Source organism: Arachis ipaensis, chromosome B5 (genome assembly GCF_059453495.1).
Source record: "Arachis ipaensis isolate K30076 ecotype BB chromosome B5, ASM5945349v1, whole genome shotgun sequence".
In the NCBI taxonomy this organism is placed as follows: Eukaryota; Viridiplantae; Streptophyta; class Magnoliopsida; order Fabales; family Fabaceae; genus Arachis; species Arachis ipaensis.
Window position 1 is genome coordinate 156287237 of NC_142440.1, and position 16527 is coordinate 156303763.

The 16527-nt window shown below is 34.5% G+C and overlaps 1 protein-coding gene across 1 annotated transcript; it reads left to right on the forward strand.

Annotated features, from left to right (window-relative positions):
• The first annotated feature begins 2051 nt into the window (after positions 1 to 2051).
• CPSF160 (cleavage and polyadenylation specificity factor 160) lies at positions 2052 to 15498 on the forward strand. Its single transcript, XM_016348657.3, has 26 exons — positions 2052 to 2679; positions 3442 to 3588; positions 4416 to 4569; positions 5020 to 5155; positions 5786 to 5931; positions 6444 to 6539; positions 6676 to 6728; positions 6830 to 6961; positions 7418 to 7469; positions 7568 to 7690; positions 7916 to 8050; positions 8191 to 8319; positions 8682 to 8759; positions 9008 to 9148; positions 9776 to 9870; positions 10178 to 10374; positions 10600 to 11384; positions 11931 to 12011; positions 12115 to 12180; positions 12279 to 12356; positions 12674 to 12901; positions 13003 to 13134; positions 13241 to 13417; positions 13687 to 13872; positions 14289 to 14665; positions 14808 to 15498. The coding sequence occupies exons 1-26, from the start codon at positions 2342 to 2344 to the stop codon at positions 14920 to 14922; spliced, it is 4377 nt and encodes a 1458-aa protein (XP_016204143.1). The 5' UTR covers positions 2052 to 2341; the 3' UTR covers positions 14923 to 15498.
• The last annotated feature ends 1029 nt before the right edge of the window (positions 15499 to 16527 follow it).

A 16527-nucleotide genomic window follows, 5' to 3' on the forward strand; every position in this document is an offset into this window, starting at 1 on the left:
CATTGAAGCCATTCGTTCTCTCTTCTTATTATTATCATAAAATTATAATGTAATGGAACGTCAGACATTATTTTGATGGAGATAATAATAAATTAAAAAATTGTTGGCTGATGAGGTTTTTTAATTCAAGTTTACTTGACAAGGCAGAGAAATGGTAGAAGAATTGCTGAAAGTATGTTATGAAGTTAAAATCATGTTGGTTGTAATGTGGATGTGTTATTTTGGACTAAACCATCTGGATTATAATTTGCAACTTTTTCATCATTTTGTTTACAGTTCCAAGATTATATGATTTTGGCAAGAGTAATAGCCTAATAGGAGATAGTGGTTATGGAATTTCAACAGAAAACCAAAGTTGATGCTAAGACAAAATGACATGGGACTATGAGAGTATTCTATCCATTTCTCTCTTTCCACTCAAAGCTTTGAATGAGATTATCCTTAAAGATGCACGGATGAGTTCACATGACTGGTTAGTGGTAATGGTTTTAACTTAATTAAATGGTGAATGTTAGAGAATCAATATTTTTAATGGAAAAAAAATTGGAAGTTGGTTAATGTTAGCTCAAACACAGTAAAAACAAATGAAAATATGTTGGTCAGCTGATATTTTTGATGTTTTAATCTTTTTTATCCTAAGTAAGTAGTTCCTTTTTCAAATTGTATTGGCAATTCTCAAGTTGAATAATCCATTGCCTTAATCATCCACTTAAAGGCAAATAATTGGTTATAGGATGTTTTCCATTTCTAAGGTAGATTCAAACTTTCAACCTCCTTAAGATATCAAATAATAAAGAGTAAAATATCGTTTTTGTCCCAACGTTTGGAGTTATATCCTTAACGTTTATAAAAGTGATTCAATATTATCCTACTATCAATTATACTAACAAATCAGATTATATTTTTCAATTATTCTCACTTGGATGTGTTCAATTTTAATATTATACCCACTATTTGTGTTTAGATTCAATTATGTCCCTAGAAAAGTGAATTATGTAAGTGTTGTAAGAATTAGTTTCAACATTTGATGAGCTATTTTTCGGAGTAGATGATCAATTCTACACAGACATTTGTATTCTAACTTCAAGAAGAGATTTTTAAAACTCAAACTAAAGCGCTCATGATGTGTAATTGATGACAGGATAACATTGAATCACTTTTACAAACGTTAGGGATACAAATAGAACGATTTAAACGTTAGGGATACAAATAGGATTTACCCCAAACGTTGGAGACAAAAACGATACTTTACTCAACAATAAATTATCTATTGATAAGACAAATTTAATTCGATTAAACAATTTATCATTTTAAGTTGTGAGTTAAAACTTAACTTAAATAATTGAATTAAAGAGATTTCTATTAAAACCTCTTTAGAATTGGAGCCAAAGCTTTTATAGAAAAAAATGCAAAATTTAGTTTTCAATGTATTTATTAAGTATTTTCAAATTATTGTTTCACGTATATAAAAGAGTGGCTAAAATTTTTTATATATGAATATTTTTAGTGTGAAATACGAGAATATTTGATTATTTTAATATTTTACATTGCTATTTTGTAAAAAAAAAAATATTTTAATTATGAAAAGATAAAGGGCTTGTTTGGGTGTCATTTTCGTAAAAGATCTTTTATAAAACTAAAAATGATTTTATGTTTAGATATCTCATGTAAAAAGATTTTTTTATCTATCAATTATATGTTTGGATAAAATAAGATAAAAGTATTTTTTTATTCATTTATTATGTGAAAAACATCTTTTTTTTTTTAAAAAAAATCTTTTAAAAAAAATATAAATTGTAACTTCTCAAAAAAATATTTTTTTTTTTTATTTTTCTAGTACTTTTACTTTTACTATTAAAAATTTGTAAATACACTAAAAAATAAAAAATATTTTTTTTTATATTTAATGCCGCCCAAACAAGCACAAAACATTATTGACATTTTGTAAAATTATACAACAACATATACCACATAGTGTAGATCATCTTTAAAGAATTCACCACTCATAAGTCATAATCCAATATATAAAAAAAATTTCAAAAAAAGTATGTAAATAAAATAAAATAAAAAATGGCAAAGAAATGTGATGCCGGTGTGGTTTACACTTCACAACACAGGTTCTGAGTGACGATGGTTGTGTGTGTTGATGTGAGTCTTCATATTCATAACACTCCCGCCAAACAAAAAAACGCAGAAACCCTAATTTCTTCAGGGTTTAAGCTCATTTCTTCAATTCTTCTTCCCTGAGCTGAAAACCGAGAATTGAGAAGAACAAACTGTACTTACCAACTTACATTTGAAATTTTCACATTCCAAAGATTTAATCTTTGAGCTAAACAAAATGAGCTTCGCGGCCTACAAGATGATGCACTGCCCAACCGGCATCGATAACTGTGCCTCCGGTTTCCTCACTCACTCACGCGCCGACTACGTTCCACGCGTCCCTCCTCTTCCCGCCGACGACCTGGACCCTGACTCAGACTGGCCCAACCCCGCCACCCGCCGCGACCTCGGCCCCATTCCCAACCTTATCCTCACTTCTGCCAATGTCCTCGAAGTCTATGCCGTCAGGGTCCACGAGGAATCTGCTAAGGGTCCTCCGGCTGCAGCTGAGTCCAGCCGTGGCGGCGTTTTCGACGGCGTCACCGGGGCCTCACTCGAGCTTGTTTGCCATTACAGGTTTTTCTGCTTCTTTTAAATTTGGTTGTGCCGGGAATTTAGAATTGAAATTCAGCAAAATGTACTCTTTGTTTAGCTTGACTCGGTTGATTATATGGATTAGATGGAATTTAGAATGTGAAATTGGAAGTAAAGTTTTGATTTTTGAATCCCCCAAACACAAAGTTACTGGTACAATGTGGTTTCAGCTATGGAAGTTTAGTCACTAGTTGGTAATAGTTGTAGGTGTACACAAGTGATGCTAATATATGAGTTTGATTAGTTTCAGCTTATTTCAGCTGTTGGTTTTACTGGCCTAGCTGAGTCGAGCTGTCTTGTTGGTGCTGGGATTTAGAATTTGAAGTTCAGAACGAAGTTATGGTTTTATTTTTTCTTTTTTCTTTTACTTTTTGACTATTGAAACTAATGAGTATACTGCGGACTGAGGTATGTTAAGTAAGCAGTAGTGCTTGGATTTATAATGAGTTAATGGAAAAATTGATTTTCTCTTATTTAACATTATATGGCTACATTGTGGCTTTTTACTTAACTATATTCTTTTATTGACTTCATTATTTTTTAGCCTCTTATATGTTGAATTGATTGCTAAAATGACATGAGCCGTGAATTTAGAGTGTTATACTTGGCATTTTCCCCCCAAAGTAATCAGCATATTGTGGTTGGCTAGTCTCTATTTGATATTACCTTATTGACAAGGGGATATGCCTTTAATCTGTTGAATTTACTGATGATTTGGTGTTTGGGCTTGTACTTGTGATTCAGGTTACATGGTAATGTTGAAGCCATGGGTGTGTTGAGCATTGGAGCTGGTGATGGTTCTAGAAGGAGGGATTCAATCATCTTAACTTTTAAAGATGCAAAGATTTCAGTTCTAGAGTATGATGATTCTATTCATGGACTTCGTACAAGGTGAGTGGTTGCTTCTATCTTTTGGTCTGTTAATTATTTGTTAGTAATGTATTTTTTTTTTTGGGAAAACGGCTTTGCACTTATATAGACTGAAAACTAGAAGGATCTTTAATGGGAGGTTGGGAGATGAAAGAAATCCTTGTAACGTGCACATGTTCAGCTGAAAAGTGTAATCCTGGCAAGCTTTATTTTCTGTTGGAGAGTTAAATTGCCAGATATTGTGGAGAGCTGACTCCTAAACCCTAAAGCCCTAAGTTGTCCTTCTAAGACATTGTGGAGTCCAATTTTGAGTATTTTTATTTTTATCCAACTTTTTTTTAAAAAATTATTTCTCTATCCACTAAGCTAGTCAAAATGGAGACTTCGCACACATTTAGTTTTGCTAGGATTCCACCTTTTAGTTGCAAAAAATATTAATGTTCCTTGGTGGCAATGAGGAACAACTAAGATATCCATCCAATGTAGTTGCTTCCATTGAGAATGAAGTTGAGGCTGGTCATAATCTTTTGTACTACTCATTGGTTATATGTGTGCTTAAGTGTTTCTGATTACAGAGAACTATACTATTACTAATATCTATGATTCTTCAAGAAATTTCTGCAATTCTCTTTCTCCTTCTCTTTGTCCCCTCACTGATGTCCCTTCTTTTATTGGGGTCTATCTGTCTATGTGACAACTTAAAAATAATGTTATTTGATGGCAAAGTGTTCTTTTATAGAACTTGTATTCACTTATGATCTCAGGTACTCTTTACTATATTTTGTATGCATGTCTGTTTTACTAGCCTAAAGGATGAGGCTTAACTATAATCTTTTCTTTGTTTTTAGTTCCTTGCATTGTTTTGAGGGTCCAGAATGGCTTCATTTGAAAAGAGGAAGAGAACAGTTTGCAAATGGTCCCCTGGTAAAGGTTGATCCTCAAGGCAGGTGTGGTGGGGTTCTTGTCTATGATTTGCAAATGATAATACTAAAGGCTACTCAGGTCTATTATCCTTCATACTTTTCAATTTAAAAAATCGTTGTAGTATCAATGTATCTTGTGAATTTCCCTTACTATCTGCTCATCTTTAAAAAAAAAAAAATTTGTGTTTAGAAAAAGAAAAAAAAAAACGAGAATCCTCCAAAAGATAGCACAAAGAACATTAATTAGAAAAACAATTAAACATGTGGCCTAAGCTGGCCAATCTCTTTACATGGATGACATGGGAGTTCTCTTTACATATATATCTGTTGCTAAAGTAACACAGAATCCACCTACATTCATGTGTAATAATTTTATTGCATTATGTAATTCAACTAATATCCCAAGTCTGATAGAATGCACTTTGAATATATACCATTTATTAAGTGTATTTTCTCATGGGAAATTTTCGATGTTAAGTATAATTTGGTGGACTTTTAATTTTCTTAATTGGTGTTTTATTGCTGTCAGGCTGGTTCTGGTTTAGTTGGAGACGATGATACCTTGGGTTCTGGAGGTGCAGTTGCTGCTCGTATCGAGTCATCTTATATGATAAATCTACGGGACTTGGATATGAGGCATGTAAAAGATTTTACATTTGTTCATGGTTAGTGTAAGAGTATCATTTATTTGTGTTTTCTAGCATTTCAAAAAATCTTAGTGCTTCTTATACAGATAGATTACCATTCTCACCTAGGTTTTAGTTGTAATGTTGTTTTCAAGAAAAATATGAGTTGACTGATTAAAATTTATAGGCATAATCAGAATGTCATAGATTCTGTCCGTTGCACACTTGCATACCTAAATTGGTGTTCAATTTATACATGTATTAAATCCAAGAATGGAGAAGATAGAAGAAGAAAAAGTGTGTCGGGGATCAAATCCAAATTAATGGTGATAGATTTGGTGTACAAAAGTAAAACACATATCAAGGTGTACAAATATCATTCTCCTTTTTCTATTATTCTATATCTCTGTCTCTGTTTGGTGGGGCTTTAAGCATGTCAATGTACCTAGTAATTTTTGGTTTGCTTGAGGGGACCTTTGTACAAATAGTTTACTTAAGTGTTTATTTGATAAATTTTTTTTTGAAAAGTAGGTTATAAAGTCATTTTCTATTTGGATATGTAATTATATATGTACTTCTTTTAAGTGTTTTAAAAAGTGTTGCTAAAAAAACTGTGGAAGTGTTTCTCAAACCGTTACTCATCTGAAATTTATTTAACTTTGTGTATAGGATATATTGAACCTGTTATGGTCATCCTGCATGAATGCGAGCTTACTTGGGCTGGGCGTCTCTCGTGGAAGCACCATACATGCATGATATCTGCACTTAGTATTAGCACAACTTTGAAGCAGCATCCACTCATTTGGTCAGCTGTTGTAAGTGCAATATAGATGCCTTGATGGCGCTTCAACATTTTACCATTTTGCTAGATTGTGACTCTAGAAATATCGAAGAATTTAATAGAATTTCTGTCCCATCCTTGAATATCTTAAGTTGAAGTGTTTTGAGGTATGGCTGGTTTACTTAACCTGGCCATTTGTGACTACTACTCATTTATATATATTTAGTCTTATCTATTTTTATTCTGCTAGTCATTGGTTTTGCTTACTATTGAATGGTAGACAAATGGAATGACACAAGAGTAGTCTATAGTGTATACTGTATTCAGTATATTGAATTATGCCATCTTTTTTCTCCACAACTTACTCCTTGAGTGTGATATTTCTTTTGTAAGTTGTTAAGCACAGTGAAATCCTTCTGTTTTATATATTTTTGAATGATATTTTGCTTGGAGATTCCAGAGTCCAGCATCTGTTTGTTTCTGCTGAATTTTCCTCCTTTTTTAAAGATATAATTATTTTCTTCAAATTGTGTTTTCACATGTCAGAATCTCCCCCATGATGCCTACAAGCTTCTAGCAGTGCCCTCACCAATAGGTGGTGTTCTTGTAATTGGAGCTAACACTATTCATTATCATAGTCAGGTAAGTGTATTGCTTTAACATAATCATACAATTGCTTCTCAACTTCTGTCAATTAGAAAGATATGTTAACTGAATTTTCAATCCTCCATTTTAAACAATATTTGCAATAATATAATTATATAGGTCATTTTTGCAGTCAGCTTCATGTGCATTGGCCTTGAATAGCTATGCTGTTTCACTTGATAGCAGGTGGAGATTTTTTTCCTTTGTCTTTTAATTGCCGTTAAAAGTTTATGGCTATCTATCCATCATCATATCTTCAGCACTGAGAGGTTTTAATTCTATTTCAGTCAGGAGATGCCAAGATCAACTTTCAATGTGGAGCTTGATGCTGCCAATGCAACTTGGCTGTCAAATGATGTGGCCTTGCTGTCAACAAAAACTGGCGAACTGCTATTGCTTGTGCTTGTTTATGATGGAAGGTTTGTCATTCTTTTTCCATCTCATTCATTCATGTTCTTGATGTTGTGGGTGATATTTTCGTTTAGTTGTTTGGCAGCTGGAGAATTTATATTAGGATTATGCTCCATATAGGGAAACATAATTATTTGGGAAAGGTGAATTTTCTTGCTAGTAGTATTCCAAATAACTATTGTCAACATTTCAAACCTTTCACTTTTATCCCACCCCGAAAAAAAAATCAAATCTTTCAATGTTCTTTTTTCCCTCCTCCCCCTGATAGGCCCATGTCACAAGGTAGAGGATAATCAATTTTAAGATTTCTGGATTTGACATAATGGATAGAGAAAGAGAGAGTTAATGTTGTTATTTGCTGCAATTGCCTTAGCTTGCATTGTACTTAAAATGACTGTCTGACTGATCACAGAACACAATTATGATTGAACCATGTATACTTAAACCAACAAATTCAATTCCAGGGTCGTGCAGAGACTTGATCTTTCCAAGTCAAAAGCTTCAGTTTTGTCATCTGTAAGTTTGGAAAACCTTGCATTTCGTGCTATTGCTGTTGCAAATTTGATTCTATACTTATCGGTTAGATTGAGTTTAACTTTTTGAATATCTTTAAGGGTATAACGACAATTGGAAATTCTCTGTTTTTTCTCGCGAGTCGATTGGGAGACAGTATGCTGGTGCAATTTTCTTGTGGATCTGGTGTTTCAATGTCATCGTCTAATAATCTAAAAGAGGAGGTGCACATTTAATATCTGGAACTTCTCTGCTACTTTCTTTCGATGCTGATTGTCAATTTTTTCAAGAGATTTCTGTTTAAACTAGGAACCCCCCCCCCTCCGGCTCCGCGGGAACAAAAAAAAAAAAAATCTTCAATGCATTTTTCAAGCAAAACTCGCTGTTGTAGTTTCTGTTACTGGTGTTATTATTATCATTATCTGTAAAATTCTCCTCAACATTGGTAGGTTGGTGATATTGAAGTAGATGCTCCTTCATCAAAGAGATTGCGAAGGTCACCTTCTGATGCTTTGCAAGATTTGGTTAGTGGCGAGGAGCTTTCATTGTATGGATCTGCACCAAATAGAACAGAATCAGCACAGGTAGTGTCTCATTTTGCTTTTGTACATAGAGTAAGGTGACAACAGGATATGGAGTAGCCATTAATGTCTTTTTCATTTTTTTTCTCATTAGAATTCTTTGGTGTATTGCACTTACTGAACTAGTTATATTTTGGCTGCAGAAAACATTCTCATTTGCAGTTAGGGATTCATTGATTAACGTTGGTCCTCTAAAAGATTTCTCATATGGTTTGAGGATAAATGCTGATGCAAATGCTACAGGGATTGCCAAACAGAGTAACTATGAATTGGTCAGTCTTTTTCCATGACTGGTCACTTTGTATGATTTCATGGGTTATTACTTTACGCACTTAATCCAAGCACTAATTACTTGCTAAGATTGGGCAAAAAGGAAAGGTGTGGGAGAAGAGGGAGTGAAGGAGGCCATTGTAGCAATTGATAGTGATTATGTATATTTGGCATAGATACATGTTTAATCCCTGAAAAATAGGATACTCCCTCTTCGAAAACCTAGCATAAATGACCCATACTTTTTCATTTTTTTTATATTTTATTTGTCTCTCTACCAGAAGGGTCATTTACAGTCATCTTGTCTAATATTAGCACTGTTTACGATTCAATAATTTTGTTTTGCATATCTTTATTTACCCAGGTGTGCTGTTCTGGTCATGGAAAGAATGGTTCTATCTGTGTTCTTCGGCAATCAATTCGCCCAGAAGTGATAACTGAGGTTTGTCTATTTTTTATATTATATCAGCTGGTTGTGTTTTTATTTTTCATTTGTTTACATGAAGTACCTCAAATCTTGCTGCCTGTGCCTGTGACATAACTTCAAAATTTATCAGTAAACCCATGTGCAGCCCACCTAGTTTTTCAGTTTGCTGAATGACCGATATCTAAAGATTCTCTAATCAAAGTTTCAAAAGGAGTGAAGTGATATGAAATGAACCCGTATTTTCGCTTCTTGTATCATTTCAGGTTGAACTTCCTGGTTGCAAAGGAATTTGGACTGTTTATCATAAGAGCTCACGGTCTCATAGTGCTGATTCCTCTAAGATGGCTAATGATGACGATGAATATCATGCATACCTGATTATAAGTTTGGAGGCTCGTACTATGGTAATCTTCTTAATAAGTGTTTTATGTTTTGGTAGGATAACCTATGATTTGTAACATGATTCCTCTCTCTCTCTCGGCTATCAATTTCATAATCATGTGTACTCTGCAGGACAACTGAGGGGTTAGGGCTTAGTGTAAAAACGTGTTAGGATTGCTTTTAAAAGTTTAAGAATGGTGCATGGCTTCATGAACAAGACTCTTGAGGATGCAAACCTAGTTTGTCATTCTTTTCTTGGAAACACTATTTACTTGCTGTCATGGTTTAAACTTTAACAGCTTAAGTTTAATGGAGATATAGTTTTTGGGATGATAGTCTATGTTTTTTTTTTTTTTTATTTCAAGTTGTTTTGAACCTCTGTCAAAAAAAAAAAAAAAAAAAAAAACCGTTGTTTTGAACCAAAATAAGCTTAATCAACACATGCATAGTAGCAAAATGGGTGTGTTCATAGCTTATTATTTTTTAAGCGACATCTTTTATTGTGGTTTATTCTCTCTCTTTCCAGTTAAACATTCTGCTTGATAGAAATCGGTGCTCTAGAACTTCATTGGATTTCTTGCAAACATGAACAAATAACAGCAATACATTTTTGGTTCCTTAAAGTGACATTTTTTTCCTGCTGTCATCAGGTACTAGAAACAGCTGATCTTCTTAGTGAGGTTACTGAAAGTGTCGAGTATTATATTCGTGGTAAAACACTTGCTGCAGGAAATTTATTTGGAAGGTGGGTCTTTTTCTGCAATTTGTTTTTGCTATAATCAATTTATTTGTTAATTATTCAAGTTTCTATAAGAAAGGAACTTATTTTGAAGATGACTAGTATCTATAATTGCTTATTACTTTCAGTTTATCAATGTTTACCATTTGTTTGAAATTTTATTAATTTTTTGTCATTGCATTCTTACATTAGCATGCCTATCAGCACTCACCAGTAGATGCAGAAACAGAATGTGTATTTCATCTTCATCTGTATATATGCTGAATGTAGACTAAAATTACAAGGATATCACTAATCCTGGATTTGTTTGTAGGCGTCGAGTTATCCAAGTTTTTGAGCATGGTGCTCGAATTCTTGACGGGTCTTTTATGACCCACGAAAAATTTTTTGGATCTTCTAACTCTGAATCTAATTCTGGATCTGAGAATGTGATGGCGGTTTCTGTTTCTATTGCTGATCCATACGCATTGATCAGAATGAGCGATGGAAGTATTCGACTTTTAATTGGAGGTAAGCCTTTGTTAGTTTTTTTTTCCTCCACCATTAGTAGTTTGGTTTCGCATATCTTCATGTTCAATTTGTTCTTAATCATATCTTTTTGTTGCTCACACACTTTTGTTACCCGTTTCATTGTTCTGTAGACTCATAGGTGTTGCTCAGAAACATTTCTTTTTTCCTTCCATTTCTTTCACCCTTAGTTTTGATGCCTTTCCTCCTATAAATTTCAATTAACAGATCCTAGTACCTGCACCATTTCTGTTACTACTCCGGCTTCACTTGAAAGCTCAAAAGGATCAGTTTCTTCTTGCACACTGTATCATGATAAAGGGCCTGAGCCATGGCTAAGGAAGACAAGTACTGATGCATGGCTTTCTACTGGTGTTGGTGAGGCTATTGATGGTGCAGATGGTGCAGCTCAGGACCATGGAGATATTTATTGTGTTGTGTGTTATGAAAATGGTAGCCTTGAAATATTTGATGTGCCCAATTTTAGTTGTGTTTTTTCTGTGGAAAACTTTATGTCTGGAAAGAGTCACCTTATTGATGCTCTGATGAAAGAGGTGCCAAAAGATTTTGAAATACTGGACAGAGGTTCCAATGGCATGAGTGGTCAAGGCAGGAAGGAAAATGTTCCGGATATGAAAGTTGTTGAGTTAGCCATGCACAGATGGTCAGGACAGCACAGCCGTCCATTTCTTTTTGGGATTTTGAGTGATGGAACAATTCTTTGTTATCATGCCTATCTTTATGAAAGTCTAGATGGTAATTCCAAACTTGAGGATTCAGTATCTGCAGGAGGACCAGCTGGTCTTAACAGTACTAATGTTTCCAGGCTTAGAAATTTGAGATTTGTTCGGGTTCCCATGGATGCATATGCCAGGGAGGAGACATTAAATGTATCCCCTTGTCAGCAAATTACCGTTTTCAAGAATATTGGTGGTTATCAAGGATTCTTTTTATCAGGGTCTAGACCGGCTTGGGTTATGATGTTGAGAGAGCGATTACGTGTTCATCCACAGGTAAGAAATTCAATTTGATTGTCGTATATGGCTGTTTTCCCATGTTCTTGCATGGCCCATGAACATTGGCATTTTAAAAGTATTACCACCTTCCTTCATTGTTGGTGGTGTGTTTAATGAACTTGCAATTAGTCCTTTGCAGAAAGCTATCTTATTCCTTTATTAAAAATTAAAATGTTATACATAAACCCAAATCTTGTGCCCAATGGACTGTGCATCCTGTATTGTCTTAGAAGTTATTTGTCACCTATACTGTAGGCGGTTCTTCTTGTTCACTGGTATTCCTGTCATATTTGAGCACCTATCCTGTTTGTGTAATAGGCTCAGGATTAGGCATTGTGTCAATTGTAAATGCCATTGTAATACAAATTGCAATATGCTGTTGATAGGGCTGCTTGCTGTGCTTGAGTCATCACCATGATGACACATGACTGTATTTTTCTGGCTTGGTTATAATGTAAAAAGAAAAAGATTAACTATTTTTGTTGTAGATATTTTTTACATAGAAGAAATTTGACAAATTACCTAACTATTCTTCTGTGTCAGCTATGTGATGGATCTATTGTTGCTTTTACGGTTCTTCACAATGTGAACTGCAACCATGGGCTCATATATGTTACATCACAGGTATAGCATAGCATTAATATTTTCATGGATAATATGACAAACTAGATTTACGATTATTGCTGATTTTTTATTCTGTTACCCTCTCTTCGTCTGTGTCTTGTAGGGTGTTTTGAAGATATGCCAGTTGCCTTCTGGATCAAACTATGACTGCTACTGGCCTGTGCAGAAAGTGAGTACCTCTCTCTCTCTCTCTCTCTCTCTCTCTCTCTCTCTCATATGTATACAATCCCTTATTTCTTGAACTTTCTAATCTGTTGTCATCCTTAGATTCCACTGAAGGCCACCCCACATCAAGTAACATACTTTGCGGAGAAGAATCTATATCCACTTATTGTCTCAGTTCCAGTAAGATAGATGTATTCTTTTCTTTATTTATTACACCTTAAATATGATTATGAGTATTCCTTGTGGTTGAAATTTTTTATGATTGATGCATTAAAAGAAAAAAAAACCACAGTATATTTATTGTTATTTCCAACATTTGTGTTAAGAATCAGACATTCAGACCATATTAACTAGTCCTGCTCAGGTTCATTTTCACTAGATTGTGTCCTGTTTAGTAAGTTGCGTTGTAGCTTGTTCAGTTCATATATTATAAAATATTAATCAATTTGCTAATTTTTTCAGAAAGTAATCAAAACTGTTTATTGATATAAAACCAGGTTCCTAAACCACTTAATCAAGTTGTTTCTCTAGTTGAACAAGATTCCAACCATCAGAGTGAGAGCCAGAATCTAAATCCTGATGAACAAAACCGTTTTTATTCTGTTGATGAATTTGAGGTTCGTATTATGGAGCCAGATAAGTCTGGTGGCCCTTGGCAAACAAAGGCAACAATTCCTATGCAAACTTCTGAAAATGCCCTTACTGTGAGAATGGTTACACTGCTGGTAATTGTATTTTCCGAGTGCTGAATATGATAATAGAATAGATCATGTTTTTAGCTGCTTGGCCTCACTAATTCCATTTTGTGATTTTTCTTTTTTCATAGAATACATCCTCCAAAGAAAATGAAACACTTTTGGCTGTTGGCACTGCTTATGTGCAAGGAGAAGACGTGGCTGCTAGAGGACGTATCCTGCTGTTCTCTTTAGGAAAAAATACCGATAATCCTCAAACTCTGGTATCTTCGGGGTTGCTTTCTCAAAATTTGGCTGAATTTTTTGTCACTTGGCTAAACCTTGAGTGATGCCTTTTTTTGGACAGTTATTAAATGTTCATGTTCACAGGTTTCAGAGGTGTACTCAAAGGAATTAAAAGGAGCTATATCTGCCTTGGCCTCTCTTCAGGGCCATCTGTTGATAGCATCTGGTCCAAAAATTATTTTGCACAAGTGGACTGGCACTGAGTTGAATGGGATTGCATTTTTTGATGCACCACCATTACATGTTGTGAGCTTAAATATAGTAAGGGAGATTTCCTTAAATCTTTTATGAAACAATAGCAACCAAGCTTGTCCCATTTTTTTGGGTTTTTGGGGGGTTAAAAGAATTTTGAAATTATCTGTTCCCTGTAATTTTCTGAGAGAAATACGCTTTGAATGCTTACCTTAAATATATTGAACAAGTGCCGGTCAAGTGAAAAGAAAAAATGAAAATGAGAATGAGATAAATGGATGTTCTTGAATTAATTTCTTCTTACCTCTTTTAGATAATATCTGTTAACATTTTCCCAGGTAAAAAACTTCATCCTCATTGGTGACATCCATAAAAGTATATACTTCCTTAGTTGGAAAGAGCAGGGTGCTCAACTTAGCTTATTAGCCAAAGATTTCGGTAATCTTGATTGCTTTGCGACGGAGTTTCTGATTGATGGGAGTACTCTGAGTCTCATGGTTTCAGATGATCAAAAGAACATCCAGGTTGGTCTCAAGGCTATATGCTTCTGTGTTTTGTTTTATTTGTTTTTATGTGCATTTATGTCTTTTTTTTTTTTTTTCATAATGTAACTTGGGAAAGGCATGAAGTTCTGGCAAGTTACATTCATGTCATAGATTTTTATTTTTTATTTCTCTGATGTTTCATCCATAAAGCCAACTCCATCTATTGGAAAAAGGCTTGATTGTTGTGTATAATTATGTCTAATGAATTTTCAGCACAATTTCTTATGCTCCATACATATTTTTCTTTCTTCTTTCTCTTAATACATTCCTTATTCCAAAAATAAGAACCATGCTGCTTCTTGCTCTGAAGGTTATGTGACATCTGTTTCATTTTTCTTGCAAATTTTGGTGGCCTTTTCATTAATGCATATAACCTTTGTGATGTTTGCGAGCAGGTCTTTTACTATGCACCGAAGATGTCCGAGAGTTGGAAAGGACAGAAGCTTCTTTCAAGAGCCGAATTTCATGTCGGTGCCCATGTGACTAAGTTCTTGAGGTTGCAGATGCTATCCACTTCTGATCGAAGTGGTTCTGGCTCCGATAAAACCAATCGATTTGCCTTATTGTTTGGTACCTTGGATGGCAGTATAGGTTGCATTGCGCCTCTCGATGAACTTACATTTCGAAGACTTCAATCATTACAGAGAAAGCTTGTTGATGCTGTACCCCATCTTGCTGGCCTGAATCCGAGAGCTTTCAGGCAGTTCCAATCAAATGGAAAGGCCCATCGGCCTGGCCCCGACAGTATAGTGGACTGTGAGCTTCTATGCCAGTAAGTTCCATCTTCATCCAAACATTATTGTATGCGTATGCTATTGAGAAATTGAGTCAATTAATTTCACCATTTCATCAATTAATATGCTGGTTCCTAGTTTTGAAATGTAAAATAATATACTTGGTTTTCTTCGTCGCAGTTATGAAATGCTTCCGTTGGAGGAACAACTTGAAATCGCACACCAGGTTGGAACAACTAGATCACAAATCCTCTCAAATCTAAGTGATCTGGCTCTTGGAACTAGCTTCTTGTGAACACAGCCGTCGTCTTGCGAAATTCTAGCCTGTTATCTCACTTCGGCTTTTGATCCAATCCGGTAACATTCTTGTGATCGCCTTGTCGAAATGCGTGCAAGTGTATTATCCTTCAACCTTGGATCATAAATGTATCGCGGTTCTATAGCGTGCCCAGATAGGAGCAAGTTAGGCTCTAGAAACATCTAGAAGCTCAGATCAGATCTTGGTCGTTGTTTGTCAGCATCATGAATTCATTCTAACATTCTGTAATTACAAAAATGCATTTTGAAGTGCTCAGATGAAAGAATCACAAAACTTGAAATTCCTCAACAATATGCATGCATGCATGCATGCATGGTTTCACACTGTAACTGTTACTTTAGCAACCATAAACTGGGACGCCGGTTATTGCCAATCACTGGAAAAGAAAAAAGTTGTTGAAGATAGAGTATGATAGCTGATAATTAAGGTAGCAAATGCAAATGATAAAATCTCACCTTGAACTTTCATACTTATGTTATTAATTAAATTAGTTAATGTGATTATAACATTGTATCTATTTTTGAAAGGAAAATGTTGGCATGTGATTATGTGTGTCTGGATTGTCGCTTGTCAAATTGGAGTTTGAATAAACTTGATTTTATAGAATTGATTTCAATATAAGTGAATTTGTGCCAACATGGTTGGTTGTAGGATTAAATCTTTATAGAATTGATTTCAATATAAGTGAATTTGTGCCAACATGGTTGGTTGTAGGATTAAATCAGTACCCTTAGTCCCCACTTTTGAGTAATTGATTGTATATGAACTATATTTTTATTCGCCTTTCCACTTTGATAGTTGAAAGCCCTTCCTACGATTATATTTCTTTAATAATTACTATGATAAGCTACCAACGCAAGTTGGCACAGATGAATGAGAGTCTGTGTCCCTTAACCATCATTTCCGGGTTCGATACTCACTGGAAGATGGGAATGAAGCTTACTTGTTTGGGAGGGTCGCCCACTTTGCTTTTGCAGTACCCGAGGGATTAGTCATTGGGCTTTCAGGCTGATGGATACCCTAGTGCAAAATAATAATAATAATAATAATAATTACTATGATAAGCTAAGGTTTTTTATGTGTGAACTCACTCACCAACTTATCTACCTCAAAAGTATAGATACAGTAATTAAATGTTCGTTCTGAAGTAAAAAATGCGTATATATTAGATTAGGTACTCAAATGATTCAAAAGTATATATACAAAAGCCTTTTTAATTTTCATCACATATATTGTAAGTCATCATGTAACTAATATTACCAAAGTTTTAAAATGATTTCTGAAATTAGTCTAGTGTTATTAATTAATACATCATCACTTTATTATATGTGGTCAAATTATATTTTGACATGTAGTTTTATGTTATTATGCCACGTAAGCATTTCATTAACAGAAAACGGATTAAGAATTATCTTGCATCACGTTGGCCAATTTCAAAAACTTTTTTAATGCAATTAGAATTTTAGATACGATTTTAGTGTACACCAGAAAACACTTTAGAACTTTGGTCGATGTAATACTAAGAATTTCTCCTACTTTCCAATATTCTCTCATTCGTGATCAATTATTAGGAACACAATC